This window comes from Oncorhynchus masou, chromosome 32, assembly GCF_036934945.1.
Source record: "Oncorhynchus masou masou isolate Uvic2021 chromosome 32, UVic_Omas_1.1, whole genome shotgun sequence".
Classification (NCBI taxonomy): Eukaryota; Metazoa; Chordata; class Actinopteri; order Salmoniformes; family Salmonidae; genus Oncorhynchus; species Oncorhynchus masou.
The window spans coordinates 27293414-27321311 of record NC_088243.1 but is presented as its reverse complement, the minus strand read 5'-3'; the positions used below and the strand labels follow the sequence as shown (position 1 = coordinate 27321311).

General features: G+C 42.3%; 1 protein-coding gene across 4 annotated transcripts in view; it reads left to right on the top strand.

The window, feature by feature from the left end:
* Positions 1-27898, top strand: part of LOC135525823 (inositol-tetrakisphosphate 1-kinase-like) — a 59074-nt gene that overhangs the window by 8011 nt on the left and 23165 nt on the right. For all 4 annotated transcript variants that reach the window (XM_064953716.1, XM_064953717.1, XM_064953718.1 and 1 more), the window contains 2 exons: positions 1051-1075; positions 26906-27031. In XM_064953716.1, the coding sequence (XP_064809788.1) occupies positions 1051-1075; positions 26906-27031 (151 nt within the window). The remainder of the gene's footprint in view (positions 1-1050; positions 1076-26905; positions 27032-27898) is intronic.

Here is a 27898-nt window from a genome sequence, read left to right as displayed (position 1 = left end):
CGCCACTCGGGAGGCTACATAAAAATTATGCGGGGGGCACCACGGACACCCAAAACACTTACAAATATTTATATGTATAGGAAACACTGCGCATAGCCTAGAGTTCATGCTCTCACCCATGTTTGTATGTTCAGATTAGTTGGACTTGCATGTTCTCACTACTTGATGACCCCGAAAATCTTTGCATCACTTGTTTTTGATAAGTAAGAAAAACATCTGCTACTACTTCTGCTTGTTTGGGCAGACTGAGGTGGATTTGGTTTATTATGTTAGAACCGCTGGAAGTCTCTTGCACAAACGCCACTGAGTATTTCTCTCTTGTAGACTGTCTACACGTTGCCTAGCAACCCACATTTTTTTTATACATATATATATATATATAGTGCTTTGGGTATAAAAAAAATGTCCTTCAAAAGTGAAGACATTCCCTGTGCCTGGACTCCCAGACTAAAGCAGATGGAGCTTATTTGGCCTTAACAGACATATATTTATGAATTCCTATAACAAATTCATATTCTATTCTTGAATGTTATGCCACTGTGGTTTACATTCCCAGAATTAAGTTTTACCGTGTGTGCTAATTTGAAACAATAATGCCAAAGTCTGTTAGATTTAGTATTATCCACTACATGCATAAGTGGAACAGTTGAGTAGCCCTATGCCATTGTCAGTATGTTTTGTGAGACAAACTCAGGACTCTTAAAGCCTTAAAGTGGTGGGGGGTGCATGCACTTTCTATCTTGGTTTCCTTGCTGACCATCTCTGCCCTTGATGTCCATAACCTTTTGATGGTGTGAGATTCCCCATGCGATTGGGAGCCACGACAGAACGCTAGAACATAAATGGGTGTGTGGTGACACAACAGTGTCTTTTTATTCTGTTGTAATATGTAACACTGCAGGAGAAAGTGAATTTGTTTTAATGTCTGCAGAGTTGTCCGGTTAATCTGTTGGCGTTTCGGCAGTGCTCGCTCTTTCCCACCTCCACGTTTTGATGTTTAAATAATGAGTGAATGTATTTTGACGTATTTTTTTCTTATCTGTCTTTCAGGAAAAGAGGAATAGAAGTAGTCCAGGTAAGTTCAATAAGACTTATTAACCCAATTATTGGGTACACTTTTTTCCACACATTTGTGCCTTTTTTTTAAATGGAGATTAAAAGCTTCTTGAACACGCGGTTTCAACACACTTGGAAAGTTTAGGGTTTATCCATAGCAGAATGCTGATGGAATAGCCTATCCCTGGATCTTTTTTTATTTTTTTAATATATCTTTTTTTTTACACGCCATAATTTGTTCCTGTTGCCTGATGAAAATCTGGTGTTTGTGCCCAGAGAATTTTGTGTTATGCTGGTGTGTACTTTATGAGGCAGAGAGGGCATGGTTCATATCGCAGGGGTGGGAGGGGACATTAATGCAGAATTCTACATTTTTCACACAAGATAAAATATGCATAAACATTTAGCTGCATTTTTGTTTTCTGCTCTGCATCAGACTCATATTGTGCTTCAGTTACATCTCCACTTGAGTGAGAATTCAGACAACGCTCTACTTTTTTCTCCGGTACTTTTCTCAGTGTAACCTACTTTTTCTCTGGTAAAATCTAATATTAACTTAAAGCAAAATATTTTGGAAATGTAGCTGGCTACATTCTTTCTATGATAAACATTAGAAATATAATTCTGTGCTGAGATTTTGAAAAGAAATGACTGGCTTTTTTATTGTAGGCTAAGCTCATTTACTTGTGGCTTCTAGCCAAATAGCGTTGTACTTCTCATGAGTCCCTACAGCTAATGAAAATGAAGCTGTTTTCTGACAAATTTGTCGCAGTCATGTATTTTCTGTGAACAAAAATATAGTTGCAGGAGCCTGATCACTCCATTGAATAAAAAAAAAATACTTTGAATATAATACAATTTAAATGGTTTAAAACACCATTTTTTTTAATGGTTTGCATTCAAAATGCAGATTTCTGAACTCTAATGTGACCCGTGGCGAGAAAGGAAGCACTGGGGGAAGAACAAGACTGACGAGCACAGTAAGCCACCCTCCTCCACTTAGGCCAGGCTCCTGAATGGATATCAGACAGTGCAAGTATACAGTGCATTCGGAAAGTGTTCAGACCCCTCAACCTTTTCCACATTTTACGTTACAGCCTTATTCTAAGATTTATTAAAAAGTTTTTTTTCTCAATCGACACACAATAGCCCATAATGACAAAGCAAAAACATGTTTTTAGACATTTTTGCTCATTTATAAAAAACTTAAATATCACATATACAGTTGTGGCCAAAAGAATGAGAGTTTTGAGAATGACACAAATATTAATTTCCACAAAGTTTACTGCTTTAGTGTCTTTAGATATTTTTATTACATATTACTATGGAATACTGAAGTATAATTACAAGCATTTCATAAGTGTCAAAGGCTTCTATTGACAATTACATGAAGTTGATGCAAAGAGTCAATATTTGCAGTGTTGACCCTTCTTTTTCAAGACCTCATAACTTCTGGGCCACGTCCTGACTGATGGCAGCCCATTCTTGCATAATCAATGCTTGGAGTTTGTCAGAATTTGTGGTGTTTTGTTTGTCCACCCACTTGAGGATTGACCACGTTCTCAATGGGATTAAGGTCTGGGGAGTTTCCTGACCATGGACCCAAAATATCAATGTTTTGTTCCCCAAGCCACTTAGTTATCACTTTTGCCTTATGGTAAAGTGCTCCATCATGCGGGAAAAGACATTGTTCGTCACCAAACTGTTCCTGGATGGTTGGGAGAAGTTGCTCTCGGAGGATGTGTTGGTACCATTCTTTATTCATGGCTGTGTTCTTAGGCAAAATTGTGAGTGAGCCCACTCCCTCGGCTGTGAAGCAACCCCACACATGAATGGTCTCTGGATGCTTTACTGTTGGCATAACACAGGACTGATGGTAGCGCTCACCTTGTCTTCTCCGGACAAGCTTTTTTACGGATGCCCCAAACAATCGGAAAGGGGATTCATCAGAGAAAATGACTACACCCCAGTTCCTCAGCAGTCCAATCCCTGTACCCTTTGCAGAATATCAGTCTGTCCCTGATGTTTTTCCTGGAGAGAAGTGGCTTATTTGCTGCCCTTCTTGACACCAGGCCATCCTCCAAAAGTCTTCACCTCACTGTGCGTGCAGATGCACTCACACCTGCCTGCTGCCATTCCTGAGCAAGCTCTGTACTGGTGGTGCCCCTATCCCACAGATTAATCAACTTTAGGAGTTGGTCCTGGCACTTGCTGGACTTTCTTGGGCGCCCTGAAGCTTTCTTCCCAACAATTGAACTGCTCTTCTTGAAGTTCTTGATGATTCTATAAATTGTTGATTTAGTTGCAATCTTACTGGCAGCAATATCCTTGCCTGTGAAGCCCTTTTTGTGACTTTGCAATTAGTTGCAATTCATCTGATCACTCTTCATAACATTCTGGAGTATATGCAAATTGGCATCATACAAACTGAGGCAGCAGACTTGGTGAAAATGTATATTTGTGTCATTCTCTGGCCACGACTGTACATAAGTATTCAGACCCTTTACTCAATACATTGAAGCACTTTTGGCAGTTATTACAGCCTCGTGTCTTGGGTATGACGCTACAAGCTTGGCACACCTGTATTTGGGGAGTTTCTCACATTCCTCTGCAGATCCTCTCAAACTCTGTCAGGTTGGATGGAGAGCGTTGTTGCAAAGCTATTTTCAGGTCTCTCCAGAGATGTTCGATCAGGTTCAAGTCTGGGGTCTGGCTGAGCCACTCAAGGACATTCAGAGTTTTGTCCTGAAGCCACTCCTGCTTTGTCTTGGCTGTGTGCTTAGGGTTGTTGTCCTGTTGGAAGGTGAACCTTCCCCCCAGTCTTGGGTTCTGAGCACTCTGTTCATCTTTGCCTCGATTCTGACTAGTCTCCCTGCCACTGAAAAACCTACCGCAGCATGACGCTGCCACCATGCTTCACCGTAGGGATGGTGCCAGTTTAACTCCATACGTTACTCTTGGCATTCAGCCCAAAGAGTTCAATCTTGGTTTCATCAGACCAGAGAATCTTGTTTCTCATGGTCATGAAGTCCTTTGGGTGCCTTTTGGCAAACTCCAAGCAGGCTGTCGTGCCTTTTACTGAGGAGTGGCTTCCTTCTGGCCACTCTACCACAAAGGCCTGATTGTTGGAGGGCTGCAGAGATGGTTGTCCTTCTAGAAGGTTCTCCCATTTCCACAGAGGCACTCTGGAGCTCTGTCAGAGGGATCATTGGGTTCTTGGCCACCTCTCCCCCGATTGCTCAGTTTGGCTGGGCGGCCAGCTCTAGGAAGAGTCTTGCTGGTTCTCAACTTCTTCCATTTGAGAATGATGGAGGCCACTGTGTTCTTGGGGGCCTTAATTGCTGCAGTATTTTTTTTTGTTTTTTTGTACCCTTCCTCAGATCTGTGCCTCGTCACAATCCTGTCTCGGAGCTCTACGAACAATTCCTTTGACCTTATGGCTTGGTTTTTGCTCTGACATTCACTGTCAACTGTGTGACCTTATGTAGACCGGTGTGTGTGCCTTTCCAAATCAAGTCCAATTAATTGAATTTACCACAGGTGGACTCCCAAGTTGTAGAAACATCTCAAGGATGATCATTGGAAACAGCATTCACTGGAGCTCAATTTTAAAGTCTCAACAAATTGTCTGAATAATTATGTAAATAAGGTATTTCAGTTTTTTATTTTTAATACATTTGCAAACATTTCTAAACCTGTTTTCGCTTTGTCATTATGGGGTATTGTGTGTAGATTAAAACACTTTAGAATAAGGCTGTAACAACAATGAGGAAAAGTCAAGCGGTCTGAATACTTTCTGTAGACATTCTAGGTAGCTGCAGCCCAATATGGCGAGTGGGTGTATGTAAATGAATCAGCTAATTGGGCAGATGTATTGCCTCAAAGCTGTTTTGCGTGGCTGATTGGGCTGCACAACGTGTCGATAAGCCAGCGACCAGTGCACTGGGTATCACGGTTGTGACCCTGGCGGTAGCTAACGTGGCAACAAAAAAAAGGATCACATTTTTATTTCAGTTAGGATAGCAGCGTACACAAATAACTAATATTGATAACCATTGAGCTGTCACCTTGATACATACAGTTGAAGTCGGAAGTTTACATACACTTAGGTTGGAGTCATTAACTCGCTTTTCAACCACTCCACAAATTTCTTGTTAACAAACTATAGTTTTGGCAAGTCGGTTAGGACATCTACTTTGTGCATGACACAAGTCATTTTTTACAACAGTTGTTGACACAGATTATTTCACTTTATAGTTCACTGTATCACAATTCCAGTGGTTCAGAAGTTTACATACACTAAGTTGACTGTGCCTTTTTAAACGGGTCGGAAAATTCCAGACAATGATGTCATGGCTTTAGAAGCTTCTGATAGGCTAATTGACATAATTTGAATCAATTGGAGGTGTACTTGTGGATGTACAGTGGGGCAAAAAAGTATTTAGTCAGCCACCAATTGTGCTAGTTCTTCCACTTAAAAAGAAGAGAGGCCTTGTAATTGTCTTCATAGGTACACTTCAACCATGACAGGCAAAATGAGAAAAAAAATCCAGAAAATCACATTGTAGGATTTTTAATGAATTTATTTGCAAATTATGGTGGAAAATAAGTATTTGGTCACCCACAAACAAGCAAGATTTCTGGCTCTCACAGACCTGTAACTTCTTCTTTTAAGAGGCTCCTCTGTCCTCCACTCGTTACCTGTATTAATGGCACCTGTTTGAACTTGTCATCAGTATAAAAGACACCTGTCCACAACCTCAAACAGTCACACTCCAAACTCCACTATGGCCAAAACCAAAGAGCTGTCAAAGAACACCAGCAACAAAATTGTAGACCTGCACCTTGATGGGAAGACTGAATCTGCAATAGGTAAGCAGCTTGGTTTGAAGAAATCAACTGTGGGAGCAATTATTAGGAAATGGAAGACATACAAGACCACTGATAATCTCCCTCGATCTGGGGCTCCACGCAAGATCTCACACCGTGGGGTCAAAATGATCACACGAGCGGTGAGCAAAATCCCAGAACCACACGGGGGGACCTAGTGAGTGACTTGCAGAGAGCTGGGACCAAAGTAACAAAGCCTACCATCAGTAACACACTACGCCGCCAGGGACTCAAATCCTGCAGTGCCAGACGTGTCCCCCTGCTTAAGCCAGTACATGTCCAGGCCCGTCTGAAGTTTGCTAGAGAGCATTTGGATGATCCAGAAGAAGATTGGGAGAATGTCAGATGAAACCAAAATATAACTTTTTGGTAAAAACTCAACTCGTCGTGTTTGGAGGACAAAGAATGCCGAGTTGCATCCAAAGAACACTATACCTACTGTGAAGCATGGGGGTGGAAACATCATGCTTTGGGGCTGTTTTTCTGCAAAGGGACCAGGACGACTGATCCGTGTAAAGGAAAGAATGAATGGGGCCATGTATTGTGAGATTTTGAGTGTGACCCTGCTTTCATCAGCAAAGGCATTGAAGATGAAATGTGTCTGCGTCTTTCAGCATGACAGTGATCCCAAACACACCGCCCGGTTAAAGGAGTGGCTTCGCAAGAAGCATTTCAAGGTCCTGGAGTGGCCTAGCCAGTCTCCAGATCTCAACTCCATAGAAAATCTTTGGAGGGAGTTGTAAGTCCGTGTTGCCCAGCAACAGCCCCAAAACATCACTGCTCTAGAGGAGATCTGCATGGAGGAATGGGCCAAAATACCAGCAACAGTGTGTGAAAACCTTGTGAAGACTTACAGAAAACGTTTGACCTCTGTCATTGCCAGCAAAGGGTATATAACAAGGTATTGAGAAACTTTTGTTATTGCCCAAATACTTATTTTCCACCATAATTTGCAAATTCATTAAAAATCCTACAATGTGATTTCTCTGGATTTTTTTTCAAATTTTGTCTGTCATAGTTGAAGTGTACCTATGATGAAAATTACAGGCCTCGTCTTTTTAAGTGGGAGAACTTGCACAATTGGTGGCTGACTAAATTACTTTTTTGCCCCACTGTATTTCAAGGCGTACCTTCATCAGCCAAGACCTCAGGAGAACTTGTCCTCCATAAATCTGGTTCATCCTTGGGAGCAATTTCCAAACGCCTGAATGTACCACGTTCATCTGTACAAACAATAGTACAAAAGTATAAACACCATGGGACCACGAAGCCATCATACCGCTCAGGAAGGAGATGCGTTCTGTCTCCTAGAGATGAACGTACTTTGGTGCAAAAATTGCAAATCAATCCCAGAACAACAGCAAAGGACCTTGTGAAGATGCTGGATGAAACGTGTGCAAAAGTATCTATATCCACAGTTAAACGAGTCCTATATCGACATAACCTGAAAGGCCGCTTAGCAAGGAAGAAGCCACTGCTCCAAAACCGCCATTAAAAAAAGCCAGACTAACTGCACATGGGGACAAAGATCTTACTTTTTTGGAAAATGTCCTCTGGTATGATGAAACAAAAATAGAACTGTTTAGCCTTAATGACCATTGTTATGTTTGGAGGGAAAAGGGGGAGGCTTGCGAGCCAAAGAACATCATTCCAACCGTGAAGCAAGGGGGTGGGGGTGCTTTGCTGCAGGAGGGACTGGTCCACTTCACAAAATAGATGGCATCATGAGGAGGAAAATTATGTGGATATAATGAAGCAACACCAGTCAGGAAGTTAAAGCTTGGTCGCAAATGGGTCTTCCAAATGGACAATGACCTCAAACATACTTCCAAAGTTGTGGCAAAATGGCTTAAGGACAACAAAGTCAAGGTATTGGAGTGGCCATCACAAAGCCCTGACCTCAATCCTATATGAAATTTGTGGGCAGAACTAAAAAAGTGTGTGTGAGCAAGGAGCCCTACAAACCTGACTGTTACACCAGCTCTGTCAGGAGGAAGTGGCCAAAATTCACCCAACTTATTGTGGGAGGCTTGTGAAAGGCTACCCAAAACGCTTGACCCAAGTTAAACAGTTTAAAGGCAATGCTACAGAATACTAATTGAGTGTATGTAAACTTCTGACCCACTGGGAATGTGATGAAAGAAATAAAAGCTGACAAATCCATCTCTTTACTATTATTCTGACATTTCACATTCTCAAAATAATGTGGTGATCCTAACTGACCTAAAACAGGGATTAAATGTCAGGAATTGTGAAACTGAGTTTTTTTTTGTGTGTGTGTTTGGCTAAGGTGTATGTGAACTTCTGACTTCAACTGCACATGCAGTCTACTACTCTATGGGGAGGGTATGAATGGCAACAACACTGGGACACCGTGCCATTCGCTCCCCCTTGACAAGCACTCCTGTCTGTCATGCGTGGGGAGTAACTACCTAGTTGCCAATATCAGGGTGACTGTCACAGTAAGCACTTACTTACAACGCATGAAGCAACAGTACAGCCATAATCCAATACTTTGAATAAAAATAAACAATTGTCAGTTTTATAACAACAAATTTACTATTTGTGTTAAACTAATGGGGAAATACGACTCAGATTCATCCTCTGGCTTAACAGAAGTCCAAATTCTTGCGATTGGTAGCCCAATGTACGGTAGTTGCATGTTAAGAAACATAAGGATAAAAAGAACAGCTCAATTAAAACAGTCTAACCTACCGAGGAGCGCTTTCAACACCAACTAATTGCCTTTCGACACACCCACTCGCCCATACTCCAGTTGCCATATTGGGATGCAGCTAGCCCCTTCTCAAACGGCGTGGACGTTTTCACTTCTTTGTGATATGACAACCGTTGATGTCCAACCTTCCCAATTCTCCCTCAATCAATTCTATTCAGCACCAGGAGAGGAGCTATCTAGAGAGGGGGTTCGGGGGGGGGTAGTTTACACACCATACTCCCAGATATTTCACAGATATTCTACTGTAAACGTCCGGTGGTGGAAACTGTACATATTTCCTCCGTCCCCTCATGGATGCCTCTTCTCTAAGCTCCCCAGGCCCATTTTCTGTATGCCTGTGAGGATGCAGGAGCAACATGCGCACCACCAATCATGGGCTTCCTGCCTGGGGACTCTGTGTTCAGTGTATTGTGGTGTGACGAGTCGCATCACAGGACTTTTTCAACAACCAAACTTCTGTATTCACATTAGAGGTTGACCGATTAATCGGAATGGCCGATTTTAATTAGGGCCAATTTCAAGTTTTCATAACAATCGGAAATCTGTTTTTGGGCACTTTTTTTTTTTTTTGCTACCTTTTTTATTTAACGAGGCAAGTCAGTTAAGAACACATTCTTATTTTCAGTGACTGCCTAGGAACTATGGGTTAACTGCCTTGTTCAGGGGCAGAACGACAGATTTTTACCTTGTCAGCTCAGGGGTTTCAATCTTGCAACCGCACAGTTAACTCGTTCAATGTTCTAACCATTGCACTCCACGAGTAGCCTGCCTGTTACACGAATGCTGTAGAAGCCAAGGTAAATTGCTTGCTAGCATTAAACTTATCTTATAACTAGTGATTAGGATTGATTGATTGTTTTTTATAACTACTAATACAGGTTAGCAGGCAATATTAACCAGGTGAAATTGTGTCATTTCTCTTGCGTTCATTGCACGCAGAGTCGGGGTATATGCAACAGTTTGGGCTGCCTGGCTCATTGCGAACTAATTTGCCAGAATTTTACGTAATTATGACATACATTGAAGGTTGTGCAATGTAACAAGAATATTTAGACTTAGGGATGCCACCCATTAAATAAAATACCGAACGGTTCCGTATTTCACTGAAATGATAAACGTTTTGTTTTCGAAATTATAGTTTCTGGATTCGATCATATTAATGACCAAAGGCTCGTATTTCTGTGTGTTATTATGTTATAATTTAAGTCTGATTTGATAGAGCAGTCTGACTGAGCAGCAGCAGGCCCGTAATCATTCATTCAAACAGCACTTTCGTGCGTTTTGCCAGCAGCTCTTCGCAAGCACAGGCTTGAAGTCATAAACAGCGCTATCAGCCTAATGGCTGGTGTAACCAATGTGAAATGGCTAGGTAGTTAGCTGGGTGTGTGCTAATACTGTTTCAAACGTCACTCGCTTGTAGATTTGGAGTAGTTATTCCTCTTGCGCTGCAAGGGCTGCGGCTTTTGTGGAGCGATGGGTAACGATGCTTCGAGTGTGGCTGTTGTCGGTGTGTTCCTGGTTCGAGCCCAGGTAGGGGCGAGGAGGGGGACGGAAGCTATAATGTTACACTGGAAATACTATAGTGCCTATAAGAACATCCAATAGTCAAAGGTATATGAAATACAAATGGTATAGAGAGAAATAGTCCTATAAATATTATATTAACTACAACCTAAAACCTCTTACCTTGGAATATTGAAGTCTCATGTTAAAGGAACCACCAACTTTCATATGTTCTCATGTTCTGAGCAAGGAACTTAAACGTTAGCTTTTTTACATGGCATACATTTTTACATGGCAACACTTTGTTTTTGCATTATTTAAACCAAATTGAACATGTTTCATTTATTTAAGGCTAAATTGATTTTATTGATGTTTTTATATTAAATGTTAATTCAGTATTGTTGTAATTGTCAATATTACAAATGTTAAAAAAAATCCCTTTTTTTTTTTTAAATCGGTATCGGCTTTTTCGGTCCACCATAAATCGGTATTGGTGTTGAAAAATCATAATAGGTCGACCTCTAATTCACATTCGGGAGGACATTAACTTTGTCTTTCATTGAGGGAAACACTAGTGACCAACCTTTTGTAATGTGCACGCACATGTTTATTTTATTTAACTAGGCAAGTCGGTTAAGAACAAATTCTTATTGTGCACTTTGGGAACCTTTTTTCAGATGGGGGGGGACGGAGGCCTAAGAGGGTTTTATAAATAAGCATCAACCAGTGGGTCTTGCGACAGGTACACAGAGATGACCAATTTACAGAAGAGTGCTGAGAGAAGGACAGTGTGCCATCTACCATACTCCCAAGTACTTGTACGAGGTGACTACCTCAAGCTCTAAACCTTCAAAGGTAGTAATCACACCTGTGGGGAGAGGGGCATTCTTCTTACCAAATCACATGACCTTTTGCTTTTGAGGTGTTCAGACTAATGTTAATGGCATAGAAAGCTTGTTGGACATTTGAAGAAAGCTTTGTTGTAGAGCATTTAACCCAAAATCCTGGGAGGGTTAAGTATAATAGTATCATCTGCTTATAAATGGATGAGAGAGAGCTTCCTACTGCCTGAGCTATTTTGTTGATGTACATTGAGAAGAGCGTGGGGCCTAGGATTGAGCCTCGTGGTACACCCTTTGTAACAGGCAGTGGCTGAGACAGCAGATGTTCTGACTTTATACACTGCACTCTTTGAGAGAGTATTCCTTAGCCGGCCCACAAGAATGGAATGGTCTACCGTATCAAAAGCGTTTGGCCAAGTCCATTAAAAATAGCAGCACAGCATTGTTCAGAATCCAGGGCAATGGTGACATCATTGAGGAACTCTTAAGGTTGCAGTGACACATCCATATCCTGAGCGGAAACCAGATCACATACCAGAGCGAATACTATGGACACCAAGAAAGCCAGTCAGTTGATTATTGACAAGTTTTTGCAACACTTGATTAACTGGGCAAAATAGAAATAGGCCTATAACCGTTAGGATCAGCTTAATCTCCCCCTTTTAAATAAAGGAGTAACTGTGGCTGCCTTCCAAGCAATGGGAACCTCCCCAGAGAGGTGCAGTGAGGAACGAAGTTTGTGTAGTGTGTGTCTGTCCCAGGGCTCATAATAGCTCTCTGCAATCTGTTCGTCAACCCAAAATGCTTGGTCTTCCGGGCTTCCGTTTCAAGGCAAAAAAAAACTAGCGTAGACTCTTGGAATTATCTTGTTTGAACAACTTAGTGTCTGGTCAAAAGAAATAATAAGTTGTTAGTATCTGGTTCAAACGAGAATTGTTCTTTTGTCTAATTATGCCTAATTTGATATGTAGCTTTTCAAAACAATGATTTGTTTTTTTCTGTCTTTATTATTAACTTGCAGAGCACATTTTCCATGCACAATGCACGTGGAGCTTGTTGGGGTTTACTTCTGTGTGCAAATACTTTCACAGCTGCAGTTATTTTTATTTATTTATTTATTCCCTTTTATTTCATGAAAATAAGCTGATACTGGCCTTTTTATTTATGATATTTTAGCTTAATTATATTGATTTATATTATGGTGTATCTATTCCAAGAAAATCAGTCATTGGCAGCAGTGAACTGGAAGGAAAGGCGGCCAAAGGAAGTGTTGGCTTTGGGGATGACCATTGCAATATACCTGCTGGAGCGTGCGCTACGGGTGGGTGCTGCTATGGTGACCAGTGAGCTAAGGCGGGGCTTTACCTAGCAAAGACCTGGAGCCAGTGGGTCTGGCAACGGATATGTAGTGGGGGCCAGCCACCGAGAGCATACAGGTTGCAGTGGTGGGTAGTATATGGGGCTTTGGTGATAAAACGGATGGCACTGTGATGGACTTAGTTTTACTAGCATTTAAAAAGCAGGCCAAGGAAGGAGTGTTGTATGGCATTGACGCTCTTTTGAAGGTTTGTTAGCACAGTGTCCAAAGAAGGGCCAGATGTATACAGAATGGTGTTGTCTGCGTCGAGGTGGATCAGATAATCACCAGCAGCAAGAGCGACATCATTGATATATACAGAGAAAAGATTCGGCCCGAGAATTGAACCCTGTGGCACCCCCATAGACTGCCAGAGATCCGGACAATAGGCCGTCCGATTTGACACACTGAACTCTCTAAGAAGTAGTTGGTGAACCAGGTGAGGCAGTCAGTTGAGAAGCCAAGACTATTGAGTCTGCCGATAAGAATGTGGTGATTGAGTCGAAGGCCTTCGCCAGGTCAAGACGGCTGCACAGTACTGTCTTTTATTGATAGCGGTTATGATATTGTTTAGGACCTTGAGCGTGGCTGAGGTGCACCAATGACCAGCTCGGAAACCAGATTGCATAGTGAAGGTACGGTGGGATTCGAAATGGTCAGTGATCTGTTTGTTAACTTGGCTTTCGGAGACTTTAGAAAGGCGGGGGAGGATGGATATAGGTCTATAACAGTTTGGGTCTAGGGGGTGGCACCTTTTGAAGAGGGGGATGACCGCGGCAGCTTTCCAATCTTTGGGGATCTCAGACGATATGAAAGAGGTTGAATAGGCTAGTAATTAGGGTTGCAACAATTGCGGCGGATAATTTTAGAAAGAGAGGGTCCAGGTTGTCTAGCCCAGCTGATGCGTATCGATCCAGATTTTACAGTTCTTTCAGAACAACAGCTGTCTGGATTTTATCCTAATGTTAGAATGTAGAATATAAACTAGATATAGGCTATTGTGGGTTGGGTAGGCTAAATAATTACAACCAAATAGCCCTAATTAAACAAATAATGATAATGGAAACAAAATATTCTGGGAAGAGCATGCCCACCACTTGTGGCTAAGCAGTATCGGAATGAGGGCATTTTTTAAATCTGCTAAATTATTCCCTGCACCTCTCCACACTCATACACTTACATGCTCTGGTATTCAAAAGCAGCCCTGCTTTAGGCTATCAAAGAAGTGTCAATCATATCAATGGATGGAATCAGTGAATGAATGGTTGCAGCAACCTTTACATTGTTTGACAAACTGCATAACAAATTAGGCTTAATTTGACAAAATAACAATTATATCGTGTGAACGACTAAGTGTCTTTGAACAATTTTAGTAAAAATAAACAATTGTTATATTTACTAAGCCTTTCAAATGGAATACAAAGTCGTTCAAACAAATTCCAAGATGTTTGTATTTATTGGGCTTCTGTAGCTTGAAGAGGAAATGGAGAGCTATTTATCTCTCTGTCTCTCCTTTTGTGCTGTTTTTCTATGCCGTCTTTTGTGGGGGTTTTTCCTGAAGATATCTTCAGCACACCCAGACGGAAAGATGTCCTGGGAATGGTCCCAAAGTAAGCAGCGCTTTGTTTCTGAACGCTCTCAACCCTCATGGGAGGCCAGCAGATCGTTACAGCCCAGAGCCTGTGGCGCCCACACCCCTCGCCTCTTAATACACTGACCACACACACACTTGTCTCTACAACCACCAGGGCTATCTCTGTCCTCTCCCATGCTCAGACTCAGCTGTTTCTCATAATTTTAGCTGTGCTGTCACTAGAGCTGGGACAGTAAACTGTAAATAATTGACACTGACCATAGCGATCACGTGTCACAGGCATTTTGCTAATATCATTCGTTATGATAAGTAACCTATACTCGAACAATGTGAAGTTAGAAATGGAATACGTTTGATAATATGGTTGACTGTTAATGGGACAATTGATGACCACAACCATCAAACTAGTAGTAGTAGTTTAACCCCCTAAGGTCGATGTCTGTGCCCACATGAACATCTAATTAGCATAATACAGAATTCCCCATAAATAAATATGTCCGTTTTAAGCTAGAGATCTGTCTTTTTGCATTGGATGCTTCTCAATCCACTGCATCCGCTTATGTTGTGCTTCTGCGATAAAAGGTGACAGCTAGAGCGGCATTTATCTTCTCACAAAATTGTCTGTAGCATTCGAATGGTTTGGCCTACAAACTATTATGAACTCTATGGAAAGATGAGACCAACACGATCGTGTTCTCCATTTTGCTTTATGACCCTCACAAGCGTCTTGGGAATCGTCTGAAGTTGGTTCAGCCAATCTACCAACTTCTGTCTGTAACTTCCAAACAGTTTGGGCTGCACACTAATATGACCCCTCTGGAAAGGTAAGACTCTCTCACGAACATGTACATGTCAGTTCTGTTTTGCTCTAGAACACCCCAGATGCCTCACGACTCGTCTTAAGGTCCCTCGGTACCAATTGAAAAAAAAACAAATGGAAGTATATACAGTGGGGCAAAAAAGTATTTAGTCAGCCACCAATTGTGCAAGTTCTCCCACTTAAAAAGATGAGAGAGGCCTGTAATTTTTATCATAGGTACACTTCAACTATGACAGACAAAATGACAAAGAAAAATCCAGAAAATCACATTGTATGATTTATAATGAATTTATTTGCAAATTATGGTGGAAAATAAGTATTTGGTCAATAAACTTTTATCTCAATACTTTGTTATATACCCTTTGTTGGCAATGATAGAGGTCAAACATTCTTTGTCCTCCAAACAGTAAAAACAGAGTTTTTACCAAAAAGTTATATTTTGGTTTCATCTGAACAAATGACATTCTCCCAATCTTCTTCTGGATCATCCAAATTCTCTCTAGCAAACTTCAGATGGGCCTGGACGTGTACTGGCTAAAGCAGGGGGACACGTCTGGCACTGCAGGATTTGAGTCCCTGGCGGCGTAGTGTGTTACTGATGTTAGGCTTTGTTACTTTGGTCCCAGCTCTCTGCGGGTCATTCACTAGGTCCCCCCGTGTGGTTCTGGGATTTTTGCTCACCGCTCTTGTGATCATTTTGACCCCACGGGTGAGATCTTGTGTGGAGAGGGAGATTATCAGTGGTCTTGTATGTATTCCATTTCCTAATAATTGCTCCCACAGTTGATTTATTCAAACCAAGCTGCTTACCTATTGCAGATTCAGTCTTCCCAGCCTGGAGCAGGTCTACAATTTAGTTTCTGATGTCCTTTGACAGCTCTTTGGTCTTGGCCATAGTGGAGTTTGGAGTGTGACTGTTTGAGGTTGTGGACAGGTGTCTTTTATACTGATAACAAGTTCAAACAGGTGCCATTAATACAGAGGAGCCTCTTAAAGAAGTTGTTACAGGTCTGTAAGAGCCAGAAATCTTGCTTGTTTGTCGGTGACCAAATACTTATTTTCCACCATAATTTGCAAATAAATTCATTAACAATCCTACAATGTGATTTTCTGGATTTTTTTATTTATTTTGTCTGTCATAGTTGAAGTGTACCTATGATGAAAATTACAGGCCTCATCTTTTTAAGTGGGAGAACTTGCACAATTGGTGGCTGACTCAATACTTTTTTGCCCCACTGTATGGACACTTTTTAGTGCCAAAAATTTGAGGTTAAATACATGCATACAAATACCAGTCAAAAGTGGGGGGGGGGGACTGTTATTCAATGCGTTTGTATGAGATAATGGCAGTAAGGCCCAAAAATAATTTGTCATACAGAAAATGTGTATGTATTTTTTTTAATAGTTCAAGGGGTCTAACATGCTGGCCACACCACTCGCGTTACAAAATTAATTTACACAAACATGTAATTTAATAATTTCATCCAAACTGCTCGTCTGTATCTGCAGTGTCTGCATAGCCAGGCCTTAAAATAGGACTTGGTTCTATTTTTGTCGCTTGATGCGCTGTAAGTTCCGCCTCTCCCATCTCTTCATTGGCTTTTAGGAGCATATACCCACTTGGGTGATTCTGAAAACTGAGCTGAAGTCCACACGCCAGTTCAGGTGGTGGTTAATGCACCTTGGTTAGTTGCCAACTGCCATACAGTGCCTTGTGAAAGTATTCGGCCCCCTTGAACTTTGCGACCTTTTGCCACATTTCAGGCTTCAAACATAAAGATATAAAACTGTATTTTTTTGTGAAGAATCAACAACATGTGGGACACAATCATGAAGTGGAATGACATTTATTGGATATTTCAAACTTTTTTAACAAATCAAAAACTGAAATTGGGCGTGCAAAATTATTGAGCCCCCTTAAGTTAATACTTTGTAGCGCCACCTTTTGCTGCGATTACAGCTGTAAGTCGCTTGGGGTATGTCTCTATATCAGTTTTGCACATCGATAGACTGAATTTTTTTCCCATTCCTCCTTGCAAAACAGCTTGAGCACAGTGGAGAGCATTTGTGAACAGCAGTTTTCAGTTCTTTCCACAGATTCTCGATTGGATTCAGGTCTGGACTTTGACTTGGCCATTCTAGCACCTGGATATGTTTATTTTTGAACCATTCCATTGTAGATTTTGCTTTATGTTTTGGATCATTGTCTTGTTGGAAGACAAATCTCCGTCCCAGTCTCAGGTCTTTTGCAGACTCCATCAGGTTTTCTTCCAGAATGGTCCTGTATTTGGCTCTATCCATCTTCCCATCAATTTTAACCATCTTCCCTGTCCCTGCTGAAGAAAAGCAGGCCCAAACCATGATGCTGCCACCACCATGTTTGACAGTGGAGATGGTGTGGTCAGGGTGATGAGCTGTGTTGCTTTGACGCCAAACATAACGTTTTGCATTGTTGCCAAAAAGTTCAATTTTGGTTTCATCTGACCAGAGCACCTTCTTCCACATGTTTGGTGTGTCTCCCAGGTGGCTTGTGGCAAACTTTAAACAACACTTTTTATGGATATCTTTTAAGAAATGGCTTTCTTCTTGCCACTCTTCCATAAAGGCCAGATTTGTGCAATATACGACTGATTGTTGTCCTATGGACAGAGTCTCCCACCTCAGCTGTAGATCTCTGCAGTTCATCCAGAGTGATCATGGGCCTCTTGGCTGCATCTCTGATCAGTCTTCTCCTTGTATGAGCTGAAAGTTTAGAGGGACGGCCAGGTCTTGGTAGATTTGCAGTGGTCTGATACTCCTTCCATTTCAATATTATCGCTTGCACAGTGCTCCTTGGGATGTTTAAAGCTTGGGAAATCTTTTTGTATCCATATCCGGCTTTAAACTTCTTCACAACAGTATCTCGGACCTGCCTGGTGTGTTCCTTGTTCTTCATGATGCTCTCTGCGCTTTTAACGGACCTCTGAGACTATCACAGTGCAGGTGCATTTATACGGAGACTTGATTACACACAGGTGGATTGTATTTATCATCATTAGTCATTTAGGTCAACATTGGATCATGCAGAGATCCTCACTAAACTTCTGGAGAGAGTTTGCTGCACTGAAAGTAAAGGGGCTGAATAATTTTGCACGCCCAATTTTTCAGTTTTTGATTTGTTAAAGTTTGAAATATCCAATAAATGTCGTTCCACTTCATGATTGTGTCCCACTTGTTGATTCTTCACAAAAAAACACAGTTTTATATCTTTATGTTTGAAGCCTGAAATGTGGCAAAAGGTCGCAAAGTTCAAGGGGTCCGAATACTTTCGCAAGGCACTGTATAATGTCCACAGAAGACTGAAGGAGAGATTACTAGAAATGTTTTAAATTTCCCCCATTTTATCTGTGGATTAATTGTTGAAGTAGAGAACACATGATTTTGTGTTACCCAAAATGGGTAAAAATTCTACAAAGCTCCCTGAAAAAAATAACCTTGTGCGTTGTAAGGTAAAATAACATCCCAATGTTTATATCCCACGACAAATTAGCTAGCTAGCTTGCTAGCTGAATGTCCATGATTGTTTCATGCGTTTCGACCTGACCCCAAATTAATATAGTTGGTTGAGTTTGTTTTGATATTTCCTCTTGCTTGTCCTGATCCCGGGCCCTGTGTAGTCAGCATTGTAGAATTCAAAATCGAATAGCAAAATAATCATTGGTATTACCTTCTTAAAACAGCTCCCAATAGCTTAGTTAGAATCCCCCTCCCCCGTCTTAGACAGGGCTTAGACTCTTATGAGTTAACCTCTAGCGTCGAGCAATCCCGTATCCGGGAGCGTAATCATAGCCTCAAGTTCATTAGCATTACGCAACGTTAACTATTTTTGAAAATCGCAAATGAAATAAATATATTGGCTCACATGCTTAGCCTTTTGTTAACACTGTCATCTCAGATTTTCAAAATATGCTTTTCAACCATAGCTACACAAGCATTTGTGTAAGAGTATTGATAGCTTGCATAGCATTAAGCCTAGCATTCAGCAGGCAACATTTTCACAAAAACAAGAAAAGCATTCAAATAAAATAATTTACCTTTGAAGAACTTCTGATGTTTTCAATGAGGAGACTCTCAGTTAGATAGCAAATGTTCAGTTTTTCCAAAAATATTATTTGTGTAGGAGAAATCGCTCCGTTTTGTTCACGTTTGGCTAAGAAAAAAAACAGAATTCAGTCATTACAACGGCAATCTTTTTTCCAAATTAACTCCATAATATCGACAGAAACATAGCAAATGTTGTTTAGAATCAATCCTCAAGGTGTTTTTCACATCTTTTCAATGATAAATCATTCGTGGCAGTTGCCTGTCTCTTCTGAACCAAATGGAAACGTGCATGCAGCCGGAGATTACGCAATAATTTAGACAGGACACCAGGCGGACACCTGGTAAATGTAGTCTCTTGTCAATCTTCCAATGATATGCCTACAAATATGTCACAATGCTGCAGACACCTTGGGGAAACGACAGAAAGTGTAGGCTCATTCCTTGCACTTTCACAGCCATATAAGGAGACATTGGAACACAGCGCATTCAAAATCTGGGGCATTTCCTGTATGAAATTTCATCTTGGTTTCGCCTGTAGCATTAGTTCTGGGGCACTCACAGACAATATCTTTGCAGTTTTGGAAACGTCAGTGTTTTTCTTTCCAAAGCTGTCAATTGTATGCATAGTCGAGCATTTTTTCGTGACAAAATATCTTGTTTAAAACGGGAACGTTTTTTTATCCAAAAATTAAGAGCGCCCCCTATATCGAAGAAGTTAAAGGATAATGTCTATATTTTTAAACATGGTTAACATTGTTTATAAAGTTATTGTTCTATTTATCAATATGCATCAGTTCAGGCAGTTTGTCCATATGGCCCAGCTCTTGCTGCACAGTGCAGACCAACACCTGCAGGTTTTGTTTTTGAGTCAGTGAGCGTGCGAGCTGCCAGGAAGACGAGCCCTGTGCCAGTCAGTGGCTCCTGTGGCACGGCCGCCACACGGGAGACAATGGCAGCCATTATCATGCTCTGGCGTTGTTATGCTAGTCCATGTATAAAGCTGTCATCCCTTATTATAACAAGGGAGTGGGGTGCACAGGGTCATAAAGAGTATACCAAACAGTGTTTTCACATTGTTTACAGGATCAATGCATTTCACATATATTTAGCTACATTCTGTTTTGTGTTAAAGTGCTGTTTTTAATACTGACTTCTGATCCTGATATTTGCCAACATATTGGGGCAGTTGGATTAGATGACAACCATTTCAAATTAAATGTTACACAGCGAGAGAAACATGACAATGTCATCTTGCAGGTCTGTGTGCTTTCCGGAGAAGTCTGTAAAATCCCTAGATGATAATGGGTGGAATCAGTCACAATATAGTGAGCCAGTCTGGTCCCGATAGGCCTGTTTGTTTTGAATTGGGATGTTGCCTTCAAGACTCCTTTTTATACAGTTACTGTACAAGGACAGCTCTTATCTGTGTTGTTGCTCCTGTCTGGCTGTGGTGAATCTGATGAAGATGTGGTCTGATCAAGGTTAAACCCACTCCACTACACACACACCATCAAGCTGACCCTATTGCTGTCCCTGTTTATAACAGCCAAGTCTTTTCTAGTAGACTGGTGGTTAACAACATCAATAATGGCAACCAAAATAATCATATGCTGTACTCCATTTTGCCTTGCATAAACATCTGCACAGTTCATTTTCCTGTGAATAGGACTTTATCGTGCCCCTTTGATGCTGTGTTTGGTTAACTTTTACATTTTCAGTATTTCTGGGAATAATACCTCATTCATGGGACTCACTGATTTAAAGGCTGACAAAAAATGACTAGAGAATGTTGTTCTATTTTAAGCAAAGGAGTTTGAACCTTTCCTGCTGAGAACCTTCCTGGGGGCATGATAGCCAGTTTCCTCCATAGGCCCACTAATTGTAATATCACTCATTTATTGGAGCAGAGCTTGCAATAAAGCAACATTTATGTCCCTGTTTTGAAAGTCAGTCAGTAATGTCAATGGCAGAGATTTAGGACATCTGGAGGGCATGGCAGTGATTGTGACGACATGCTCTGTGAACAGACCTAAATCGGTCGGCCCTTAGGGAGCTAATTTCATATTTCCATTTCTAGTGTGGGAAAAACTTCAGGATTTCTCTGGGGGGGGGGAGTCTGAGGAGGAAGAGTAAGGTTCCTCTATCTTCATCCTTTTCATTCATATCCACAATCTGCCCTTTCTTACTCTCTCCCTCTTGTCCTCCTCTGCCCTCCATTCATGCTAATCATTCTCTAAGTGATTTCCACAACCTCATTAATATTGACCCGTTTGCCCTGAGCTCATGAGAAAGCAGCCTTCTCCCAAGGCTCCGTGCATTGCTCTGTATGTTTCGGAGCTGATCATATTAACCCACCAGACTTAGGGGAAGCCAATGTTCTCTGCTAGCAAGTGGAACCGGGCAAGGAAATGGACAACGTTGCTTCCCAGGAAAAATATTTATCATGCGCTGAGTGCTAGGGAATTTCAAGTTAATTTCTTGGTTGTTATTGTAGCTCTCCCACTGATCAAAAATAGTAATTGTATATAATTTTAATTGGAGCCCACTGAGATTGATAAGACTCACTCCGTAAAGCATTATGTGGCTGATATTCCTCTAGTCTATTCGGAGTAGCTACTCGTCAGAGGAATCCAACATTTAATGAGAGATCTTTTGGATTTCATTTTACAGCTTAGTTCAGGGACTCAAATTTAATCGACTGCATACTTGAGGTAACCAGTTGGATGCCTATTGCAGTGATTAAACAATACCTGTGTGTATGGGGAATACTGACTGACTGAGGGATTTTAGTGTCTTCAACCCACCCTTTGGGTGTGGTTTGAATGTATAATTAGTAAGGATGCAGCTGTTGTCTATTTTATGAGCACAAAACATGAACAGGATTCCATCCCTTTAGGGAAGAAATGTTACTGTTCCTCCTCCCTCCAGTCCCATCGCTCTGTAGCATGATCTTAGGAGGCCTATGTTTTTTCACTCATGGTGAGGGGGAAAAATGCTCTTTACCTAGATCTCTGCCAGAGATGCTCATCTCTGACCTGTTTTGACCTCTAGCACTGTCACCCCAGCCATCTGCCCTCTCCTGTGGACCTGGGTGAGGGTGAGACTTGTTGGCATGAGAGGGGGCTGGGAGCAGCAGACCTTCAGTAATGAAGCCTCAGATGAGAGAGCAGCTCAGCAGTAGCGTCTTTCCTCCGTCTCTCTCAGGCTTTAGGAGAGTCACTGGAGCACAGGCTCAGCAGCTGTCATCTTCACTCCGCCCTGGAGTTCAGCTCAGCTTCTCAGTGATCTCAAACCTACAGTGAGAAATGAGTACTGGACCCCAGTTGTTTGGACAGTCAAAAAGAAGTGGCGACCAAAACTTGGTCCGTCATTAAGATGGGTTGGTTGAGTGCCTCCACAATCTGTGAGGTAGGAGAGAGCGAGGGAGACACTGCTGAGACATGAGTCCAATTACCCTATGGCTCCAGGGAGGTGCAAGAACCTGGCACTATACTGAACAAAAATATCAACGCAACATGTAAAATGTTGGTCCCATGTTTCATAAGCTGAAATAAAAGAGCCCAGAGTTTTTCCATTATGCACAAAATGTTTCTCTCTCGGGTTTTGTGTACACATTTGTTTACCTCTTTTGGTGAAAATTTCTCCTTTGCCAAGATAATCCAGCCACCTGACAGGTGTGGCATATCATCAAGCTGATTAAACAGCATGATCATAACGATCTGGTGGACATCCGGCAACCGCTCTGGTGGACATTCCTGCAGTCAGCATGCCAATTGCACGCTCCCGCAACTTGAGACATTTGTGGCGTTGTGTGTGTGTGTGACAACTGCACATTTTAAAGTGGCCTTTTATTGTCCACAGCACAAGTTGCACCTGTGTAATGATCATGCTTCTTGATATACCACACCTGTCACGTATGGATATCTTGGCAAGGGGGAAATGCTCACTAACAAGGATGTAAACAAATTTGTGCCCCAATTTTAGAGAAGCTTTTTAGGCGTATGGAACATTTTCATGAGATTTTTTTAATTTCAGCTCATGAAATATGGGACGAACACTTTACCATTTTTGTTCAGTGTATATGGTTGGAAGAGAGACGGCTGCTGTAGATCCTCACTTTTCTGTTGTTCAGAAAACATTTCTCTGGGGAATGTGACAACACAAAGCCCCTCAGTAGAACGAGCATAAAAGCTGGAAACATTCTGCCCTTGACCTGTTCTCCCTGCAGGACTGTGGGTATTTTCTGTGATGTCTGTCACAGGCATGGCCTAGCACCAGTTCTGCATGTCCCAGGGGGGCTTCAAAAGACGTCAATTGCCATTTTCTGTTTTTAGTGTTTAGCATAACATCAGCGGCTTCGCAAAGACTTCTGTGGGAGTGCTAGAGCAAGGTCGTGCTCCATCCATGACGTGCATAGTGGGATGGGACCGACTTCCATGTCACTGCTGGTGTGTGTGAGGGGCCACGCTGTAGACAGGACCTCTTTTTTTTTTTTGTGGAAGTAGGAGATTAGGAGCTGTGGCGCACAGCCAAATCCTCTCTGGCTGCTCTCCAACAACCCGTACGTGCGCTGGAGGGCAAGCCCTGAGACCATTGTGTCCTCTTCACCTCTGCTGACTACTATGCCTTTAGTATTATGTGCCCTGTCTCTGTGATGTTTGTTGTCTTCACAGCACAGTATATACAGTGCCTGTATCCCCCCTGTGTGTTTTGAGTCTTTCAGCCCCAGACTGCTGTGTAAACTTGGCAGGACAGATTTTTTTATTTTTTATTTAAAAAACATTATTTTTTTACCAAAGCAGGACAAAGGCTAATAAGTAATGTATCCATCACCTCTCCTAGAATGATTAACCAGCCTGGCCTACACTGCCAGACCATGTTCCGTAGCTTTTCATCTCTCTGGGCTGAACGTTTAGTTTTTGACCCACTGTGTGCTGTTAAGGTGTGTCTATTTGGCTCCCATACTGAATACCAAGGACTCCGGTGAACTAATGGGGCCTCTCGAAGCTGCTTAGACTAGCGCTGCAAGCTAAACTCCTTTTATTAACTCTGATCTCCAGTTACTGAAGAAGATCAGAGCCAATAACAGAAATGGCAATTGATGTCTTTTGAAGCCCCTCTGGGACATGGATCACTGGTGCTAGCAATGGCTAACGGCCTAACGCTCATAACAATGTCCAGCCACACAATGCTTTCCAAGTGCTCTTATATTTAACATAAGACAGACAATGTTTTTGTCTAGTACAGAATCGAGCTAGAGGCTACCTGCTCAACCAGTTCGGTACCTGGGAAAATATCCTCTGGGTGTGTGTGTAAGGCCAATGGTTAAAGCACACATTTTACTGTACCAATAGGTTTTATAACGTGTAACAGAAAAGGTCATTCCATACCATGTAAGCCTATTTATTTGCATATTTTGCAGTTAGCAAGTACTGATGGAGTCTGCGAAATGCCTATCGTTAATGATAGGAAAGAAAGAGCATGCTCAGCCTCGCTGTATCCTTCCTTGCTATTAGACAGCTTTGGGCCCGGTTTCCCAAAAGCACCGTGAGGCTAAGTTCATCATTATAACCTTTTTATTGGAGCTTCATTAAATCGCTGAGCTTTTTCCAAATACCATCGTTACTAAAGTTGTACTTAAAATGTGTTACCTACTGACGGCCTCAGACCACATAAACTCAGCAAAAAAAGAAACGTCCTCTCACTGTCAACTGCGTTTATTCTCAGCAAACTGAACAAGTTCTACAGACATGTGACAAACAGAAATTGAATAATGTGTCCCTGAACAAAGAGGGGGGGGGGGTCAAAAGTAACAGTCAGTATCTGGTGTGGCCACCACACTGCAGTTCTTAATGCAGCTATCTCCTTGTGGACTGCACCAGATTTGCCAGTACTTGCTGTGAGATGTTACCCCACTCTTCCACCAAGGCACCTGCAAGTTCCCGGACATATCTGGGAAGAATGGCCTTAGCCCTCACCCTCTGATCCAACAGGTCCCAGATGTGCTCAATGGGATTGAGATCCGGGCTCTTCGCTGGCCATGGCAGAACACTGACATTCCTGTCTTGCAGGAAATCACTCACAGAACGAGCAGTATGGCTGGTGGCATTGTCACACTGGAGGGTGTGGACCATCACCCTTAGTGAGACAACTGCGACTTGTCAGTGAAGATCACTTTTTGCCAGTCCTGTCTTGTCCAGCGATGGTGGGTTTGTGCCCATAGGCAACGTTATTGCCAGTGATGTCTGGTGAGGACCTACCTTACAATAGGCCTACAAGCCCTCAGGCCAGCACCTCTGTCTATTGTGGACAGTCTGAGCACTGATGTAGGGATTGTGCGTTCCTGGTGTAACTCTGGCAGTTGCTGTTGCCATCCTGTACCTGTCCCGCAGGTGTGATGTTCAAATGTACCGATCCTGTGCAGGTGTTGTTACACCTGGTCTGCCACTGCGAGGACGATCAGCTGTCCGTCCTGTCTCCCTGTCGCGCTGTCTTAGGCATCTCACAGTACGGACATTGCAATTTATTGCCCTGACCACATCTACAGTCCTCATGCCTCCTTACAGAATGCCTAAGGCACGTTCATTCAGATGAGCAGGGACCCTGGGCATCTTCTTGGTGTTTTTCAGAGTAAGGACACTAAAGAGGCCTTTCTACTAAGTTTTCATAACTGTGACCTTAATTGCCTACTGTCTGTAAGCTGTTAGTGTCTTAACGACCGTTCCACAGGTGTATGTTCATTAATTGCTTATGGTTCATTGAACAAGCATGGGAAACAGTGCTTAAACCCTTTACAATGAAGATCTATGAAGTTATTTAGATTTTTACGAATTATCTTTGAAAGACAGGGTCCTGAAAAGGGGACAATATGGTACATAGACCTCAATCCATTGAGTTCTAATTTGCTAATTAAAGGCTACTGTCAAATTATTGTCCCGATATGTTTAACGTGCGCAATGATGTGCCAAATATGATTTAGTGCATTATTATTAGGTAGGCATTAGAATACGCCTTCCTCAATATTTGCAGCCGTAGGTGACATCTGTAGTAGCTGATCTGTCATCCGTATTGTGGAATAATTCTAATGTTAAAGTAAGATTTGAATGGAGCAGTGCTGCCTTTCTTTTGAACCTATCAGTGTCGGCACATGCTCCCATGATGCACCTGCAAACGTTGTTACTGTGGTGTTTTGGGAAATGCATGTTGCATCTTGTGTCGTTTGTAGGAACGATCCATTGTTAAAACACTCATAAGCCTAAGTTCCATTGCTATCGGGAAACCGGGCCTCAGACTCAGTCTGAGTTTTTTTGTTCTGCTGTGTGTGTGTGTGTGTGTGTGCAAAATAGGTCTATTATTGGCCCTTTTTCTTCAGGCATAGCCTCTCTGCTGACGATGACCCATCTGAAGGCCACACACACACGCGCGTCCAGTTGCATCCAGACATGATGCGGACTCAGACATGCTGATAAAAGGGACTTAGAAATGGGTACGGTCTAAAGCACAAAAACCCAGAGATGGAGAGAATCAGAATACGCTCTCATGCACACACACTGGAACCCTCCCTCACACTACAGTGGATCCATTCAGCTTAGATCACAATAGAGGCTCCTTGTGATTTGGGCACAGCGTGTACCCTAGTAGAAGCGAGGCTTTGGGGCACAATTCAGTCTCCTCTTCTAGTGAGAGGGTGTGTGTGTGTGTGTGTGCGTGTGTGTGTCCGTCCTCTAGATATGTGTGCTGACCCACATAACTCCCCCAGTGGCTCCACAACACCAGTATCGACCTACTGTACTCTACTGCCCACAGGAGCCAGACCTATCATATAACTGTTCAGTCTGAGGCCAAGCTTGTCCTGTATCTCTACTGCATCATCCTACATAGGTTACCAAGAGTGTTACCAAAAATATACCCCAGGCATACAAAATAAAGACTGGTTATGTCTACAGTGGTGGTACAGTAGCTTTCCTTGTTTGTTTCCTTGCTGACCTCTAACCCCTGACGTCTCCCTTGTGTCTGTCCTCAGCTGGACCTGAGCCAGCCCCTGGAGGAGCAGGGTCCCCTGGACGTCATCATCCACAAACTGACTGACCTGATCCTGGAGGCCGACCAGAACGACACACAGTCAGTCCTGCTGGTGCAGAGAGTGCAGGTGCGCCTTGGGAGAGGGGGGTGGAAATAGAGAGGGGGTAAAAGAAGCACAACTGTATGATTTCACCACTACATCGTGTCTGGCCTTTAAAGTGGTTTTGCTCATTAGAAGGGGAAGTGGTAATGTATTTCCGTATATCACCGGAACAGCCAGTGCTGTGAATGTTGCACACTCACTTTGTGTGTCTCACGTAGTTGCGGGAACAGTTTGAAATGAATGGGTGTTTTGAAAGGTGAGGGTCATGCAGGTGTGTGTGGTGATGGTTGTATTTGTGTTCTTGTGTGAATTGATCTGGCATTGCTTGGAAAAGTGTTGGATGCAGTATCCAACCATCCCCCTCCTCTCTCCAGCCTATTGTACCCGTCAGTATAGCCAGTCAGTGACTCCACCTCTTGAAATGATGCTACGAGGTCGTTGCCGCAGGTGACTGGGATATTCCCATCCTGCCATGTGAAGGGCTAGTATTGCTATCAGAAACGCCACTCTCAGGGAGATTAGAGTTGAGCTTTGACCCTGCCACTGAACGTCACATATAACACAACATAGCATTCAGTTGCATGGAAACAAACCACATTAATGATCAGAACTGTCACTTTATCCTGTAGTTTGGGGAATGAGGTCTTACTTCATTGTGCAAACATTGCCGATAGTTTGCACACTTTCTTTTAGACCATAACTTCTAGGTCTTCTAGCTGTATAAGGCTTTGTTTTTACATTGTAAACAGAACCCAACATTTTCCTGTGGATTAAGGATGAAAGTAGTCTTCTTTTCCTTAAAGGACTTGTAGGGGAAAATACCATAACAGCCTTCTATTGCACAACATACAACCACTGCTGGTGCTTGTGTATTGTGAATACCACCACGAA